The following is a 15,769-nucleotide window of genomic DNA, read 5'->3' on the forward strand; positions in this document are numbered from 1 at the left end:
GTTTTGAGGAGTGTTTGAACAGTAGCCAACTAATTGATTGATTGAGTGAATGAATTGACAATAATCTTGATAATTGTGCAAGTAATTCAAGTAAAATCCCAAACATTTGCTGGTTTCAGCATTTCAAATATGAGGATTTGTTGCTTCTCTCTGTTTTAGTAAACTGAATATCTTTGACTTTTATACTTTTGGTCAGACAAAAAAAGCAGACTAGGACTGATTGATTAATCAGTCAGTCCAAAAACTCATCAACAGATGACAATCTTTATTTGCAGCCCTATTTGTGGATGTGCATTTTTCACATGCAGTTAATGTGTTGGATCTCAGATGCGTAACTGTGAGTCGAGTTGATTAGTGAGCTTGTGTATGCATGCCTGCCCCTACAACTGTTTGTGTGTATTAGCAGCCGTCTGGATGTGGCAACGATGTCGGAGGAGCCATTGGCTCCTGAAAGTAGCTCTTCTCCGCCAGGCCAGGCCATTTAATCAGGTTCCCCACATCCGCCAGCTGTGTCCACACAGCAAACAGCCACTCTGTCCCGCTGGAGAGCTGCAACATCCAGCTGGGGGTGGGGAGGCCAGTTAGCATTGGGAGATTAGCCCAAGCTGCTGCTGCCCAGACAGGGAGAGGTTGCATTTGTGTGTTTGTTTGAGAGACAAACAGAGATTCAGAGATTACAAGAGACACTTAGGTCGGCTGCTGAGAAAGGTATGAGGCAGAGGAGTCTAGTAGTGTGTATCTCTGCACGCACATTTAAATGTGTGCTCTGCTCGAGTAGTTTGTGTGTATGTGTGCCTGTGGTTTTGCGCTCTCGCTGCTCAAGTGTCCAGCTGGCAGAGAGGAGATAGCAGGAGCCTGGAAAATGGTGACGGAGCGGTAAACAGACACACAAACAGCCTATCAGTCCTAATGAGGAAAAGTGCTGTGCCTAAAAGGATGGTGAGTGTGTGCGGGTTATGTTAGCACCCCTGACTTGTGGTCATACATCAAAACAGACAAACATACACAGGAGGGCAGACACATGTAGTCACACAAGAGAAACAAGCACACAGGCGTGAGAATTGGGACACAGACACACATACACGGTCTAAGAGGAGAGCAAAGTGTGATTCACATACTCCTCGGGTCACGGGCCAACTTTAAAGGTGTTAGCATATTTAGGCCAGAGCAGCTGGATCCCACTGAAATGGACCAGGCCCATCAATCCCCCGCCCGTGACTGGTGCCCTGAATACAATGGCTGGGCTGGCTGCTTTGGTGAGCGTGGTTCTCCCAGTCAGTCAAATTGAAATAAATGAACTGCCAACCCTGACGGCAGGGTAATTGTTCATATGGAAATTGGATTGTCGTCGTCACACCAGCCTCCCGTTGCAACTCGTGAAACAATTTCACTGTAAAGATGGGACAAGAGCATTTGCATGTCAAAAAAAAAAAGCGAGAAGGGAGACATGCAGAGAAAGAGAGTTCTCCCCACTCTCCCACTTCATGTTTCATCTTTAACAATGCCGCTTGTTCTTCCAATCCTTCCCTGGATGGCGAGGGGAAAATAAAGGACAAGGATCCGCCCCTCGTTTCCGGCAGCGGCTCCTTGTATGCCTCCTAACCCACGTTGTCATGTTGCCTTGTACACACTTTATCAGGCCTTTTCAGCACCCTACACGCTGTGACAGACATGGCAAGATTTGCTTTAGAGCATTAACCCCTCACTCACCTCTTCTCCGCCCATCGCAGAGGCCTCTGGGGACAGGCGACTAATTTAATGGCAGTTCAATTTTATCAGTGTGTAACACTGAAAGCGGCTTCAGTGTGAAGACACCCCCCACATCAATGTCAGACCCTGGCATCTGTCAAAGCCAGCTCTACGATAAAAGAAAGTGCTGAATATGAATGATCGCAGTATGGGGTGATATTCTATTATGTTTTCGGGGTAGGGTGTCTGTTTTTTATTTATTATCAGTTTCCTTTCCGTATCAGTTTTAATGAGTGAAAGGAGCACTCATGCTGTTTGAGAACTTGCCAGGTCAGCAGTTGCAGTGTTTGCGTGTGTGATCTAATCGTTACACACACATTCCCCCTCTTGTTTCAGCCTCTCTCCTTCCTGATCTCTGGCTCCCTCACGCAGGCATGCTCGCACACTTCCTCCTGGTGGGTGTTGTCCTAGAAAGGGGGATGTGCGGTTAGAGGATTGGCCGAGAGGTGCGCGGACTACCGTGCTGGGTTTTAGTGCCCTTGTGTCAAAGGGACACAGTGTGGTAGTTTGCAGAGTAGAGTGTCTCTGTGTGGTCGGAGTGGGATTACCTTGTCAGCACTTCAAACTGCGCTGGTGCACATATTGGTGCGTGTATCTCTAAGCTTATGAATCTGTGTGTGTGTGTGTGTGTCTGTGTGCACACCTGCCATTTTTCAATTATCTTTCATTTTCCTCTGCTGAGAGCTGCTTTTCCTGTCCAGACATGTCCCTAAACTTGTGGAGGGAGGGTGAAAGAGATGATACTGTAGTTGTCAACAAAAGGACTGTGTGCATGTGTGTGTGACGACTAACAAGTCAACAAAGAGACACACCTGCATGTGCCATTTTCAAGTCTGTGCATGTAGTAGCTCAACAATCTTTCTCTTAATGTCTATTTTTCTTCCCACCATGGCAATAAACTAGAGTTGTAAATTACACATCACTTAACTGAATCGAATTGTGATTATACTGGTTGTTCACTTTTTTTTGTAAGCCTAGCGATCGCATCACTGTTCAAATGCACTCCAGTAAGTGAATGCATCACCGTTTATACTACCGTGACGTTCAGTGTTGATGCTGATGTCTTCAGTTCAGTAGCACCATCAGTATGTCGCTGGTTCAAGCTGTTGTGATCAATTCAGTAGCTTACAAAACTAGACCTGTACAAGTGATATTTATAACATTATTTTTTGGTTGGTTTATTGAAAATATTCTCATATTTATAAATGAATAAATACATTTATAATACAACACAGACTTTGTCAGCGAACGTCCTGGACTTATTTCTAAGCTTCATCAACACAGACAGACAGGCATTCAGTAGAAAATGAGAACAATCAACTAGAAAACTGAACACATTGAACAATAGTTTTTAATACTTTCTGTATTTTAAGATGTACTTTAAGGCAAAACCAAAGATAGATAAAAATACAGAAGTAGATTTGATATTACAAACATTTATCTTCATGTACATATAAAAAATAAAGCTACACTTCATTCATATATACATTTATATTTTGCTGCTACGTTGTACTGACAGAACAACATTAAACTTTAAATTACAGCTTTAGTAGTTTTGTGGATACCGACTATCTTCCCACTAGATGACCTTACTGGGTCGGCGTAGATCTCAGCCTGCCTTGCTGATATCACAGAATGAATCCCCTCTTCTCATTCCTCAGTTTGTACGTCCTCGATTCCTTTTCTTGCCTCCTCTCCTCACGTCTTGATCCCTCCCATCTGAGATGCGAGTAGAGGAGGCGAGGAAGAGACACGAGGAGAGAGGAGTCGAGGCAACAGGCATTTAACAAAATGAGACATCTTTGCTTCGGAGTTGTCATTTTAAAGTGACGTCAATTAAATATAACATGCGGCAGAGCTGCATCATCTGTCCATTGTTTTGTTATGGCCTACAGCTGTATTTTATGATCTCTGTCACATGAGCATTACAGTGTTCTGACAACTTATATATTTACTTCAAATCATAATGTGGCATAATGTGACAAGAATGTACGGATGTCATACATAGTTATATTTTATTTAACATGCGTGCGCACATACACACACGTATATAAATATATGTATGTATATATATATATATATATATATATATATATATATATATATATATATATATATATATATATATATATATATATATATATATATATATGAGAGAGAGAGAGAGAGATCCTTTATATATTTTACTGTGTGAAGCACTACAACTGGATTGTATATTCCAGCTGTGTCATGCCTCTTTTATATGTCATGGGTGCAGAAAAGACTTCTGCAAAGGTCACACCTGTGTATCCTCGCTCATAGCTCTTCTTGCAAGTCTCCTTGCTCCTCGAGATGCATTTTAGGAATTGAGACATCCTTAAACATGGCGCGTTGAAATCGATTTCCGGGTCACAGGCAGGAGGATGGAGGAGAGAGGAGATGAGGAGGCACAAAATAGAGAAATGAGGAGAGCACAATTTCTCTACAGTAAGACTGAACTCACACTGACCTCACTCAGCACAACATCAGTATCCAGCTCAGCAACACCTCACTCTCTCCAACAAAGTCTGCAAGAAAGTCTTACACGGTCATGTTGCTTTGTGCACTATGACATCAGAAAGATCAGGTTTTATCTGAATATGTTGCTCAACTCCTTGTACAGGCAGTGGTCACAGTAAAACCTCTGCAAATGGTCCAAAACACAATGCGCATCTGATCTTCAACCAGCCGATAACAGCTCATGTAACTCCACTTTTCATCACTATTCACTGGCTCCCTGTCACTGCTTGCATTTAGTTTAAGTCACTAATCCTCACTTATAGAGGGGCCCTTAGCACAGCACCAACTACCTGAACTCCTTCCTCGAGGTTTATGCTCCTTCTCGTTCTCTATGACTTTCAAATAAAAGACAGGTAGTCCTACCGTCACTGCGAGTCAAGAAGTCTCAATCCTAACTCTTCTACTGTATGGTCCCTTAGGAAAGAGTTACCAAACTGAATTTTGTCAGCAGTTTTGTCTTAAAAAATCACTTGAGAACCTACATACCTCTACCCAGAGTACTTACGGCTTGATACCACCGGGCACAGCTGCGTCGCAGCCACCGGAGCTAGTTACGGCCACTATAGTCAATGCTTGTGATTCCACCAGATGCACCGCAGTGTTTTTCAGAATTGTCCCAGAAGCGGCTCTATGCTCTGCTACAATTATGCGCCTAGTCTATTTTTGATGGAAGCCGTGTCAAGCTACACAGAGCAGATCGAGCTGAGCAGGAAGTCAGACACAGGAACGGCATAGAGCATCTGGTCAATTTTCAAAACAAAACACCCTGTGCAGACTCCTGATCATATCACATCACTACATCAACATTTCATCATAACCAGTGGCACCAGGCCAGAAGTCAACTGGCTCTCTTCTCTCTGGCGCTGCCAGAGCAAAACGCTCTGCTTCTGAAATGCTCCTGGTGGGGTATGACACTGTGTGGCAGACGGAACAAATCAAGACATTACTCACCTATTATGCTTTTTGTCTTCCTGTGTATCTCTCGATCCTTTATCTCTCTCTCTCTCAAAAAAAAAAAAAAATCATTAGCTATGCCCTTACGTGTTACTTCATGTGTCTGCAACCTTGTGGCATTTGTGTCATGTTGAACATGGAACTGGAGTGTTACTACTCGTTGTACCTCATTTGTATGTTGCTTTGGACAAAAGCGTCTGCCAAATGAATAAATTAATTTACCACGTAACAGCCAGTAATAGTAAACCCCCCCAGAAAAAACACATTTTAAAGTGTACAAAAAAACTTAAAAGTGTGCAGAGGAATAGATAGAGAGTTCTGATTTGAAGTCAATTCATTGTCTGCAATCAGCCAGTTTCAATTCAACAATTGTTTTTTTCAAAGGATCACATTTTTCAGATGTGCCAGCTTCATTAGCACATGATGTGTTTCATTATTATTTATCTCAGGCCATTGGAGGCTTCATTAGCTGCAGGCTGATGCAGCACACAGCCTCTAAATTTAGCAGCTTTTTATTTATTCAGAATACCCACGTGTTGGATGGTATGCCCAGTTGCCATGTTCTCTCACAGCAGCTTATGGACATGTCGAGAAAAGAGAGGTGGGATGGTCTGGGGAGAAATGGGCCTCATTCCACCTGTGTCACCCCCACCAGACGTCTGCCTCTCTTCAGCTCTTTGAAGCCTCTTTAATTCCAGCGTTCAGGATTAAGCCCATGAAAAAAGGATGAAAAGTGATAGAGTGACAGAAGGAGACATCCTAGGAGAGAACAGGCTCCTTTGAAATATGTCAAGAATTTCGTTTGCACTGACCCACAATGCAGCATCTGAGGGAAATTTGTGTGACGCTTTTTTTTTTCTGATCGTGGGCTGGCTATAGGATTTGCATGAATAGGAAAAGGGACTCTTTGAAGTCATGGATGTAAGTGGAGCTTGAGTTTTGTGAAACCTAAATGAGTGCCGCGAGACAATTGTCCTTGCATTGTACATTACAGGGTGAGAAAAGTTGCTTTGTCACAGCGTGTTTGATTGGAAGCCAAAGGAATCAAGTAATTTTCTGTCACAGAAACCATCGACATAATCCACCTTTTGTAGAGTCTCCCTGTGCAGTCTGTATCATGGCTGACTGAATTGATGGAAATATGGATATTACAGTCTTTAGTGGACAGCACACAATGAAAGTACATTCAGAGAGGCAGTCATGCTTCAATTACTGTCCATATTTACAATTGCACCCAATATTTAGACAGGATGGTCTTCTCTGTCGTGTACAAAAACAAAAAAAAGCGGAGCAGAGCAGCATTCAGCAAACGGCTGTTGTTTAATTTCAGACATTACAGCGCACAGACCTAGTGTAAGTTTAATTATCTTCTGCTCGTGAAGTTACAAAACACTGAATATTCCTGCCAGGTGTTGCCACAAACAGAAAAAATGCACATTAAAGGTCATGTGGCATGTCAGACAACCTGAACCTTTCTACTCAAAACTGTTTAACCATCAACAGACTGAAACATGGCAGTTTGTTGTGAGGAAACAATCTTGCTGTTGAGGTCAAGTGACTTAAGAATGTAATAAAATGTATTAGTAATTATAAGAATCTGCATTTAAATACTGTAGTTCCTTCCAGAAACAGAACTTTTCAGTACTTAACAAAATAAATAATGAGAAAACACTGAAAGATAGAAAAATGAAAATCAGAGTACAATAAAGTACAGAAGATAAAGAATTTGACACAATAGAGGGAAGGTGGATGAAGGAAATGCCAGGTTGCAGTGACACTCGGTGCTTCTGACACCTCAAAACACATCCGCACTTCACTATTAGGAGCATAAACTTGACACGTGTGAGTTATCACAAGCGTTCGCTTTATTGTGGCTTAGATTGATTTTTTCTGGGATTTGGTCGTTAGTGGCTTCACCAGAAGGCCATCTGCATTTTGGCTCCAACGTCTTACAAGTTGTTGCCAAATGGGATCCCTGCCCTAAATACGCCCTAAGTACAGCTTTGTCTGGCTCACTTTTACAGAGCAAACTTTATTACACGGATACTGCATCACTGAGGTATCCATTTAATCCTATGATCATTTTAAAGGCCATTTTTCTGTGTCTCCCCGTCAATGTCATGCAATTTTCCACCACTCTTTGTCAGGGCAGCCTGACTGTGTTTTGCTTATGTTGTCAACATTTTTGAGGCATCAAGAGCGTTTTGCAGCTTATGCAATTTTTGTGATGCTTCCTCAAACATAAAAGCAGCTGTGCTGCCTCGTAAAGCTGACACACACTTGTAATCGTCATTCAACACTGCAAGATGATCTCTCTTTTTTGTAGTTGAAGTTTTGTTCATTTAGAGCTGAAGTTCACTCTTCTTTTGCTGAAGTAAACTTATTTTTTCTTTTTAGTCTTGGTTAAATCTTGACAATATGGCACCTGCCCTTTTCTCTTGGTTAAAGCCGTAAAAACTAACCACACAGATGGAGGTTTTATTGCACCATTTCAATCTTAATGGAAATATTGAAGAAATGAATGAAAAGGGCACGATACATTTACGCAGTGAATTGGGTTGGTGGGGGGTAGAAGGGACGGAGGCAGTAAATGGAAAGAAAAATAAAATCATCAAATCAAGTAGTGGGCACTTAAATGCAAATGGGAAGTTGCCAGTGAAATTAACAGGGCCCCCCTGGGCAAATGTCTAATCAGTGGTCCTACTTAGTCCAGTGAGGGAAGGCAGGTTAACATAAGAAAACACAGCTTTTTTTCTGAAAACGTCCCAGAAGTTTCATCAGAGGTTTCCAATTTGACAAATGTGCCTCAGGACTTGACTGACAGGGTGAAATGAGAAGGAGGATACTATTGAGAGAGCGCGGGCTTGAAAACCACACGCAAACATAGACGCACATTTGCTGTGTGGGCAATAGCTGATTCAAAGCCACCTGCAGTTCCATATTTACCACAGCCTGGGCAAACAGCAGTAAGCGAGGACTCCACAGACACCTGCTGTTAGCCCCGTACATGATGCTGTCTGCATTTTACAGGGATATTGTGTGATCATGTTTCCTGAGACAAAACGGTGTACTTCCTGAGCTTGGAGGTGTTGCTGGGGGAAAAAAAAAAAGCAAAGTGCAAATGAAGTTGGAACATATCCAAGGTTTTTAAATAGGCTTTATTGTGTTTTGGTTTGAGATCTAGCTCTCGGCCTTAATCTTTCTTTACCCCCACACATAGCAGTTTCATTTTTTCAGCAGTGATCATTTCTGATATTAAGTCAATTAAATCCAAAATAACACGGCCTTTGTAGAACTGGAGCAGGGAGTTGAGTCATACCCAAACAGCTACGCTACGCACTGTTAGCTTGAGGCAGTGTTTTAGTATTTGTATCCCAATAACCTAAATCTATATCCTGAAGTGCTTCATGTTGTACTCTTAAAGGGTCAGTTCACCCTAATAATTAAAAAAATCTTTTTGCTCATGTTGGTTTGTGTCCATGCTGATAGTTTTGGTTTTATTTAGTCAATTTTTTGATCTGTGCCTGCGATTTCTGCCTCTAACACAGTACAGTGTGTGAATAGTTTGCATTGAAAATTGACATTTTAAAATATTCAGCAGCAGCATTTCTTTTCAGAAACAGATTCTTTGGATAATCCACATACTCTGCTTTGAACAGTTTTCACAAAAGAAAGAAAACAGTTCACAGTGAGGGTCTGTTGATTATTCAGAGTAATGGGGGCACTGGTTCTGGATAGAGATGTTGCTGTTACATTCCTAAACAACAATGTTTCACTGCTTTAAGCGTCATAAAATGAAAATCCATTCATATTTATTGTATTAGTGTTGCAGCAGAAAACTCAAAACTCAACAGATATTTCAAATCCTGGTCAAATGAAACCAGTATTATCTATATCTCTTGACAGAACTGAGAAAAAATGTTTTGCTGTAAAATTGGTGAACCAACCTTTGACATTTTTAGAAATGATCAAAAGATTAATACCACTCTCTTAGTTGTATAGTACATATGAAGCAGGAGCCCGGAGCCGGTTAGCACTGGAATATATAAACACTGGAGACAGCTAGCTAGCCTGGCTCTGTCAAATGTAAAACAAATCTGCCTACCAGCACCTATAAAGGTCACTATCAAACACTTTAAATTTAATATGGTCAATCTGTACAAAAACAGAATTCATAAAACGCTAGGCTAAGCTAAGCTAACCACATTTAGTATACAGACATGAGAGTGGTACTAATCTTCTCATCTAACTCTGGGCAAGAAGGAATTAATTTGATTTTGAATGAATTTCTCAAAATGTGAAACTATTGCTTTGAACCTTGTGACTGTGCCCAACTGCAAACTCTGCACACATGACCATTAGATTGCATTTTTTAATGTGTGTGTTTATGTACAGGGATGTATGTTAACCACACACCTACTCTATGTTGCAGTCTTGTGTTTTAATAGCTAATGTGCATTTACATGTGCATTTGAAAGTATTAATAATGAATTACCTTTATTTTCTCTCCAGAGATGGCAAGCTGGGTCTCCCTCCTCCTCTTCCTCGCCTGCCAGTCAACCTCACAAGCTAAGGAGGAGAGCAACAACAACATCCCCATCCTGGAGTTCACTTCAGAGACCCCCATCAACAATGTGGTCCAGGACCCCCAGACCGGTCGCATCTACCTGGGAGCAGTCAACACCATCTTCCAGCTGGGGCCGTCGCTCAACCAAGAGGCCCGTGTTGAAACTGGCCCCAAAGAGGACGCTCGGACATGTACGCCTCCTGCTTTAGCCTGCCAGGACACAAAACTCATGCCCAACATCAACAAGCTTCTGCTTGTGCATCCGTCCAATGGTTCCCTCATCGTCTGTGGTAGCCGCTACAGAGGCATCTGCTCCCTCCTCAACCTGACCAACGTGGAACAGCAGCTGTATTACAGTGACAGCAAAGGAGAGAGGACTTACGTGGCTAGCATAGAGGACAATGTGAACGTGGTGGGTGTCATGTCCACCTACACAGATACGCATTCTAAACAAGCCTTCAGTGTGTTTCTTGTTGGGAAGGGCTATGGAAGCCTGGACAGTACAAAACTCATCAGCACACGAATTCTCCAGGACTTCCGTGATTGGGTCATGTTTGAGAGCATCATCGAGGCATCTACGGTACAGACTACGCCATTTGTTCCCAAGTACCTGCATGACTTCCGTCATGCCTTCAAAGAGGATGGTTTTGTTTATTTCCTCTTCTCACGGACACTCGATGGTGCAGATAACAAAAACCTGACCTTTGTGTCTCGTCTTTGCGAAGAAGACCACCACTACTATTCCCACACAGAGCTTCAGTTAGACTGCGGTCCAAATAACAGATACAACAAAGTGCAAGCTGCCTATGTGGCTTCTCCAGGAAAAGAGCTTGCTCTGGCCATGACTGAATCAGGTAATTACGGGAAGGTCTTCGCTTGGAATAAAGTTCTGTTCATGGTGGCGAGTCCAGACGATGATGACAGCGACTCTGCTCTCTGCATGTATCCGCTCAACTCCATCAATGAGCGGCTGGTGGATATCATCAGCGCCTGCTACAGTGACTCTGGGAAAATTGGTGGGTTTGCTGCCGTAGATATCCCCTATTCATCTAGAAATGATGAATTCTGCACGTCAAAAATTTCGGTAAGTGCTCCTGTTGTGTCCGCTGATTGAAGATTAAAAAAACCTGTTTGAGAAAAACAAGAGGATAAGATTTTTTGAAGAATTCCCTTTTGTCTAATCAATAATGCAAAGATGTGTCACTGTTTACTTTAATGTCCCAGTGTTTACTTTGTTCAGCAGATTCTTTGTATTGTTCCCTCTAAATCTCTCACTCGTCTCACACATTTTTCTTCATTTTTCTTCTTTTTCCCAATTCCCTAAACCCATCCAAAATGATTCCATATACCTTATTTGGTAGACCACCTACACCATTGCTTGGAGGTGTGATACCCACATATTCCCACTCATATGGCTTTGGATAAAAGGGCACATAATGCGTCTTCATCCTTCTGCTCTTCCTTTTCCCTTTACAGAAGGACACGTTGGAAAACTTCAAGTGTGGTGCAGACTTTCTGCCTTCCCCTCTGGCCAGCAAGCCAAGATTCGCCTTAAAGGCAAATGCAGTGTTGAGCAGGCTGGGCCTCCTGACCGCTGTGGCTGTCGCTGTGGAGAATGATCACACCATCATCTTCTTGGGGAACCACCTGGGAGTGGTCTTCAAGGTGGAGTTTTCTTCTGTTCACGTTAACTGATCTATTGCTCTTCACTTTTTTTCTAGTAGAATTTTTCGTTTTACCTGAGGAAGGCAGAATGGAGGGCCTACAGACCTCATGTCTGAAAGTGTTACCTTTTGTTTTCTGTCCAGGTACACCTGGCTGCAGAGCCATATGTGTACGGCGAGACTCACAGTGACACCAGGGGAGAGAAGGTCAACAAGAACCTTTTCTTTGACCCTGGACACAATCACCTTTACATTACCACAGAGAAAAAGGTGTGTATGTCAGGGCTCTTCTCTAAAAAATCTTATACTCGTTGTTTGTCTTTATTAAAATCAACACTTTTAACCCTCTATGGTACAGTGTTGCCTCTAGGTAACATATCCATTTTTACACATACCCTTTTACATCCACACAATACATCTTCAATTATGATGCAATACAAAGAGGCCCTGAGCAAACCAATAGCGTCTAGCAATAGTGTTTTGTCTCATGACTCTCTGGAGACCATGTCGAAGCCCTTTTTTGCAGTTTTCGTCACATGGTTCAGCTCCATCATCTTTCTCCACAAAATTGTCCTGAAAATGTATTTTTCTATCATTTTACAATCAGGGGGAAAAAGTAGATTCACAAAAATAAATGAGTAAAGTTTAATTTTTAATTGTGTAATGTATTTTATTTGATAATTAAATAATGGAAAATTGTTAAAATCCAACTGTTGCCTTGAAGCAACAACATACCATCATGAATTCCCACCATGAAATTTTTTGGTATTGTGTATTTAGGTTTATAGACTGTTCAAAAGCATAACAGTCATCATAATTTTATTATCTCTATAAATTAATCTAGATAAATTTGATAATGTTAGTTGTAATTAAGTTCAGGCTAGTACACTGTGAATTCTACTATAACAGTGCACTTTATGAGTCCTCTGTGCAGAGCATATGCTTAAAGTTTACACACATTTTTCTTTAATTTAGAGAATGAACGCAACATCATTTATGACTCCTCAAAGGAGAAGGTGGTAGAATTAGCACTCCCAGTCGATGTTAGTGAGGATGAATTAGAGTTTAGTAGTGAGGAAGACAACGAGCTGTTAGAAACACTGCAAGGAGAAAGTGGGAGTGAGCCTGAGAGCGAGGATGAGGATGGAGAAGAGGAAAATGAGGGTGAAAGTGCAGTGACAGGTATTACCAGTATAAAATAGAGTGTGAAATGCATTGATAACGATTTTTCCTGCTTTTAATATAATGCATTTCATTGATATTTTCACAGCATGCTTAGGATGACAGCAACACAACAAATTTTGGCAACACATGTCAGGAAAGACACACATCAGGAAACTGAAAATAAGCATTTATATGTGAAACAAATGATCAAACACTGAAATGTGACTCACTATCTTATTTTGAAGAGGGTTTTCATAGTTTGGTTTGATAGATTGTTGATGGAAAGTTTGCTGAAATTTGTGTACACTCTTTAATAATTTATTCCTATAAGCTGTTCCACAGCTGTTGTCTGATGGTAACGCTCAGGCAAACAAACTTATGAATGAGTTCATTTTTAATGTTTTCTCAATTTCAAATGGAATTAATTTTAAACTGGTGAGGCATATTTTCCAGTATTGTAATAAATTTTTTTCATTCATTTATTTTTAACAATAACATTATGGGACTATGTTGCTTTGAGGTAATGCATCCTAAAGTGTAGCTCAAAAAAATTATTTCTTGAAAATTTCTTTAAATTATGTTTTCTTGGTCTATTGGACACCATAGAGTGTGCTTTTTCACAAGCTTCTTTCTATTATTGATATTGTATCTCTGCAACACAAGAAGAGAGAATTAGTCACATAGTGTCTGACTAATCTTGACCACAAAGGAAGTTGATGTTTTTTGTGGTTTTTTGCCTCGCAAGAGAGAGTTTAATATATATTTTTTATAGAAAAGCAACCAGATGACTCAAGTCTAACAAGTTATTGCTAAGTGTTACTTTGAGATCTATATATATGTATATCCCAAGTGTAACAGTCTATGAATATTGTAAATTCACAATATGACAAATATGTTTTTAACAGTTGATCTACTGTACTGTATATCATACAGGGCGCGACCAGTGGTGGAAGAGCTACTCACATCTTTTTTAATTAAGTAAAATTTGAAGTAGCACAATGTAAAAATACTCAAATACAAGTAAATGTCTGCATTGGAAAAATTCTCAAAGTATTAGCAGAAAAATCATAAGTATTTATTATACAAGCTAGAGCATATGTTTTGTATGTAAAGTCTTAACCTCTTATCATGCACCCCATTTTTGTACCTGAAAATAAAATGAAAATAATAAAAATAAGAAGGTTACTGTTCTTCAACCCTTTTGATTACAACCATAACCCTGGTCTCATTTAAAAGGTCAATCTTTGAATTTTACAACCATAAAGTCAGAATGAGTATAAGTGATCCTGACAATAATGCCAACAAGGCTAAAGTGTCCAATGGGTGGGCCAGTGTTGCTTAACAGGTTAAGAATTGTACACAAAGGGATAACAGCACACACTTTGGGACAGTCTCTCAAATATATTCACGGTGTTACACTCAGTTGTACACATGAAAAGTGGTAGAAAAAGTTGTCAAGAATGAAAAAAAGATAATCGCTGCGTAAAGTGGTTGATTTCGGAAAGTTACAAGTTTCAGTCACTCTTTGACAATTCAACAAGCACACGTTTTAAGCATAGTGACGCCTTAAACTAGCATCAAATGGAAGTGCTCAAGTACATGTAGAGCAAATGTACTTTTCTGCACCGAGTCCAATAAATATTCAGCATTTGGACTGAAGGGATTGGTTGAATAATTGAACATAGGGAGCAAACATGAGAGACCATGTACCATGACAAGACTTGTTTTACTCCCACTTTGGACACCTGCAACAAACCAGTAAATGCTTTACATTTTTTGCAGTGTCTCCAGAAGGTGCTTTGTTTGATCATATTTCATGGTGTAATTCTGCAGATCACCAAGGTGCCAGTGCAGACGTGCCTCCAAAAGAAAGACTGCCAATCATGTGTGGAAATGACGGACCCTTACTGTGGCTGGTGTGTCCTGGAGGGCAGGTGAGGATCACACACACACATACACAAACACACTCATGCATGCACTTATAAATGCACACACACAGTGACAGACTAACACAAACACCCACACATGCAATTCCATCTGTAAAACACAGCGGGGTATTTGTTCAGTGTTTTATGGCAGACACTTTTAGTACCCCTCTGTGTTTATATTCCATCTCCTGTTGTCCGTAGAGCCGTAAGGAATTAAAGCTGTTTGTCAGCCTCATGCAGCGAAGGCAGTCTGTGCAATTTACTCTCATCAGCCTATATTTATCAGGGTCTGGAGGTGTTGAAAGGATGGTATCTATCATGTTTTTTACAAGGATGTGACCAGGAACAAGACCAAATCACAAAAACAGTTGTGTCCCTCTGGAAGGAGCTGTTACTGAGAAACATTGAGTGCACTTTACATAGCTTTAGAGCTGCTTTTAATCAGTCGATTAATCAATTACACGATCAACAGAACATTCATCTGCAACTATTTTGATGATCAATTAACTGTTTTCAAACAAAAATGCCAAATATTTAATGTTATCAGCGTCTCAAATGTTATATACCTGCTATCTGTCTTTGTCCTACATTATGGTAAACTGATATCCTTTGGTTTTGGACTGAGGCTTGGATAAAACAAGACATTTGATGACACCTAGGAAACTGTGATGGACGTTTTTCAGTTTTCTGACATTTAATTGAGAAAATACATTTCAGATTAATCAATAATATTCATTAGTTTCAGCCCTACTGAACTTGCTTTCCTTTCTCTCTTCACTTCTACGTCTTAAACAACTGAATCCATATTATATTTCACTGAAATCTGATGCTACATTATGTCGTGTGGTTCTGTTTGTAAGCACGTTATTAAGACATTTTATTCCTCTTCTACTGTGTATTTTAGTTTTTGTGTTTCACCTGATTGATGACAAAAAATCTGAACCTGTGCTTTTGTTGTATATTACGTTTTCTATTTTCCTCCATTTCCTCTGCAACATAGTGTAATTGTGAAAGTGTATCACATGATGTTTACTGTATATCAGAACATATTACAGATTGCCAAATTTTGTTGGGCTGCAACTCATGATTATTTTCATCATTATTTCAATCAATCAATTTATCATTTAATATCTAAAATGTAAAAAATGTGAAAAATGCCCTACACAGTTTCCCAAAGCCCAAGGTGATACCAGCAGATTCCTTGT

General features: G+C 40.5%; 1 protein-coding gene across 1 annotated transcript in view; it reads left to right on the plus strand.

Moving 5' to 3' along the window:
• Positions 1 to 15,769, plus strand: part of plxnb2b (plexin b2b) — a 95,131-nt gene that overhangs the window by 43,741 nt on the left and 35,621 nt on the right. Inside the window, exons 2-5 of the mRNA XM_042411844.1 lie at positions 9,754 to 10,892; positions 11,285 to 11,473; positions 11,617 to 11,742; positions 14,470 to 14,570. Of these exons, the coding sequence (XP_042267778.1) occupies positions 9,756 to 10,892; positions 11,285 to 11,473; positions 11,617 to 11,742; positions 14,470 to 14,570 (1,553 nt within the window). The 5' untranslated portion in view covers positions 9,754 to 9,755. The remainder of the gene's footprint in view (positions 1 to 9,753; positions 10,893 to 11,284; positions 11,474 to 11,616; positions 11,743 to 14,469; positions 14,571 to 15,769) is intronic.

This window comes from Thunnus maccoyii, chromosome 5, assembly GCF_910596095.1.
Source record: "Thunnus maccoyii chromosome 5, fThuMac1.1, whole genome shotgun sequence".
Lineage (NCBI taxonomy): Eukaryota > Metazoa > Chordata > Actinopteri > Scombriformes > Scombridae > Thunnus > Thunnus maccoyii.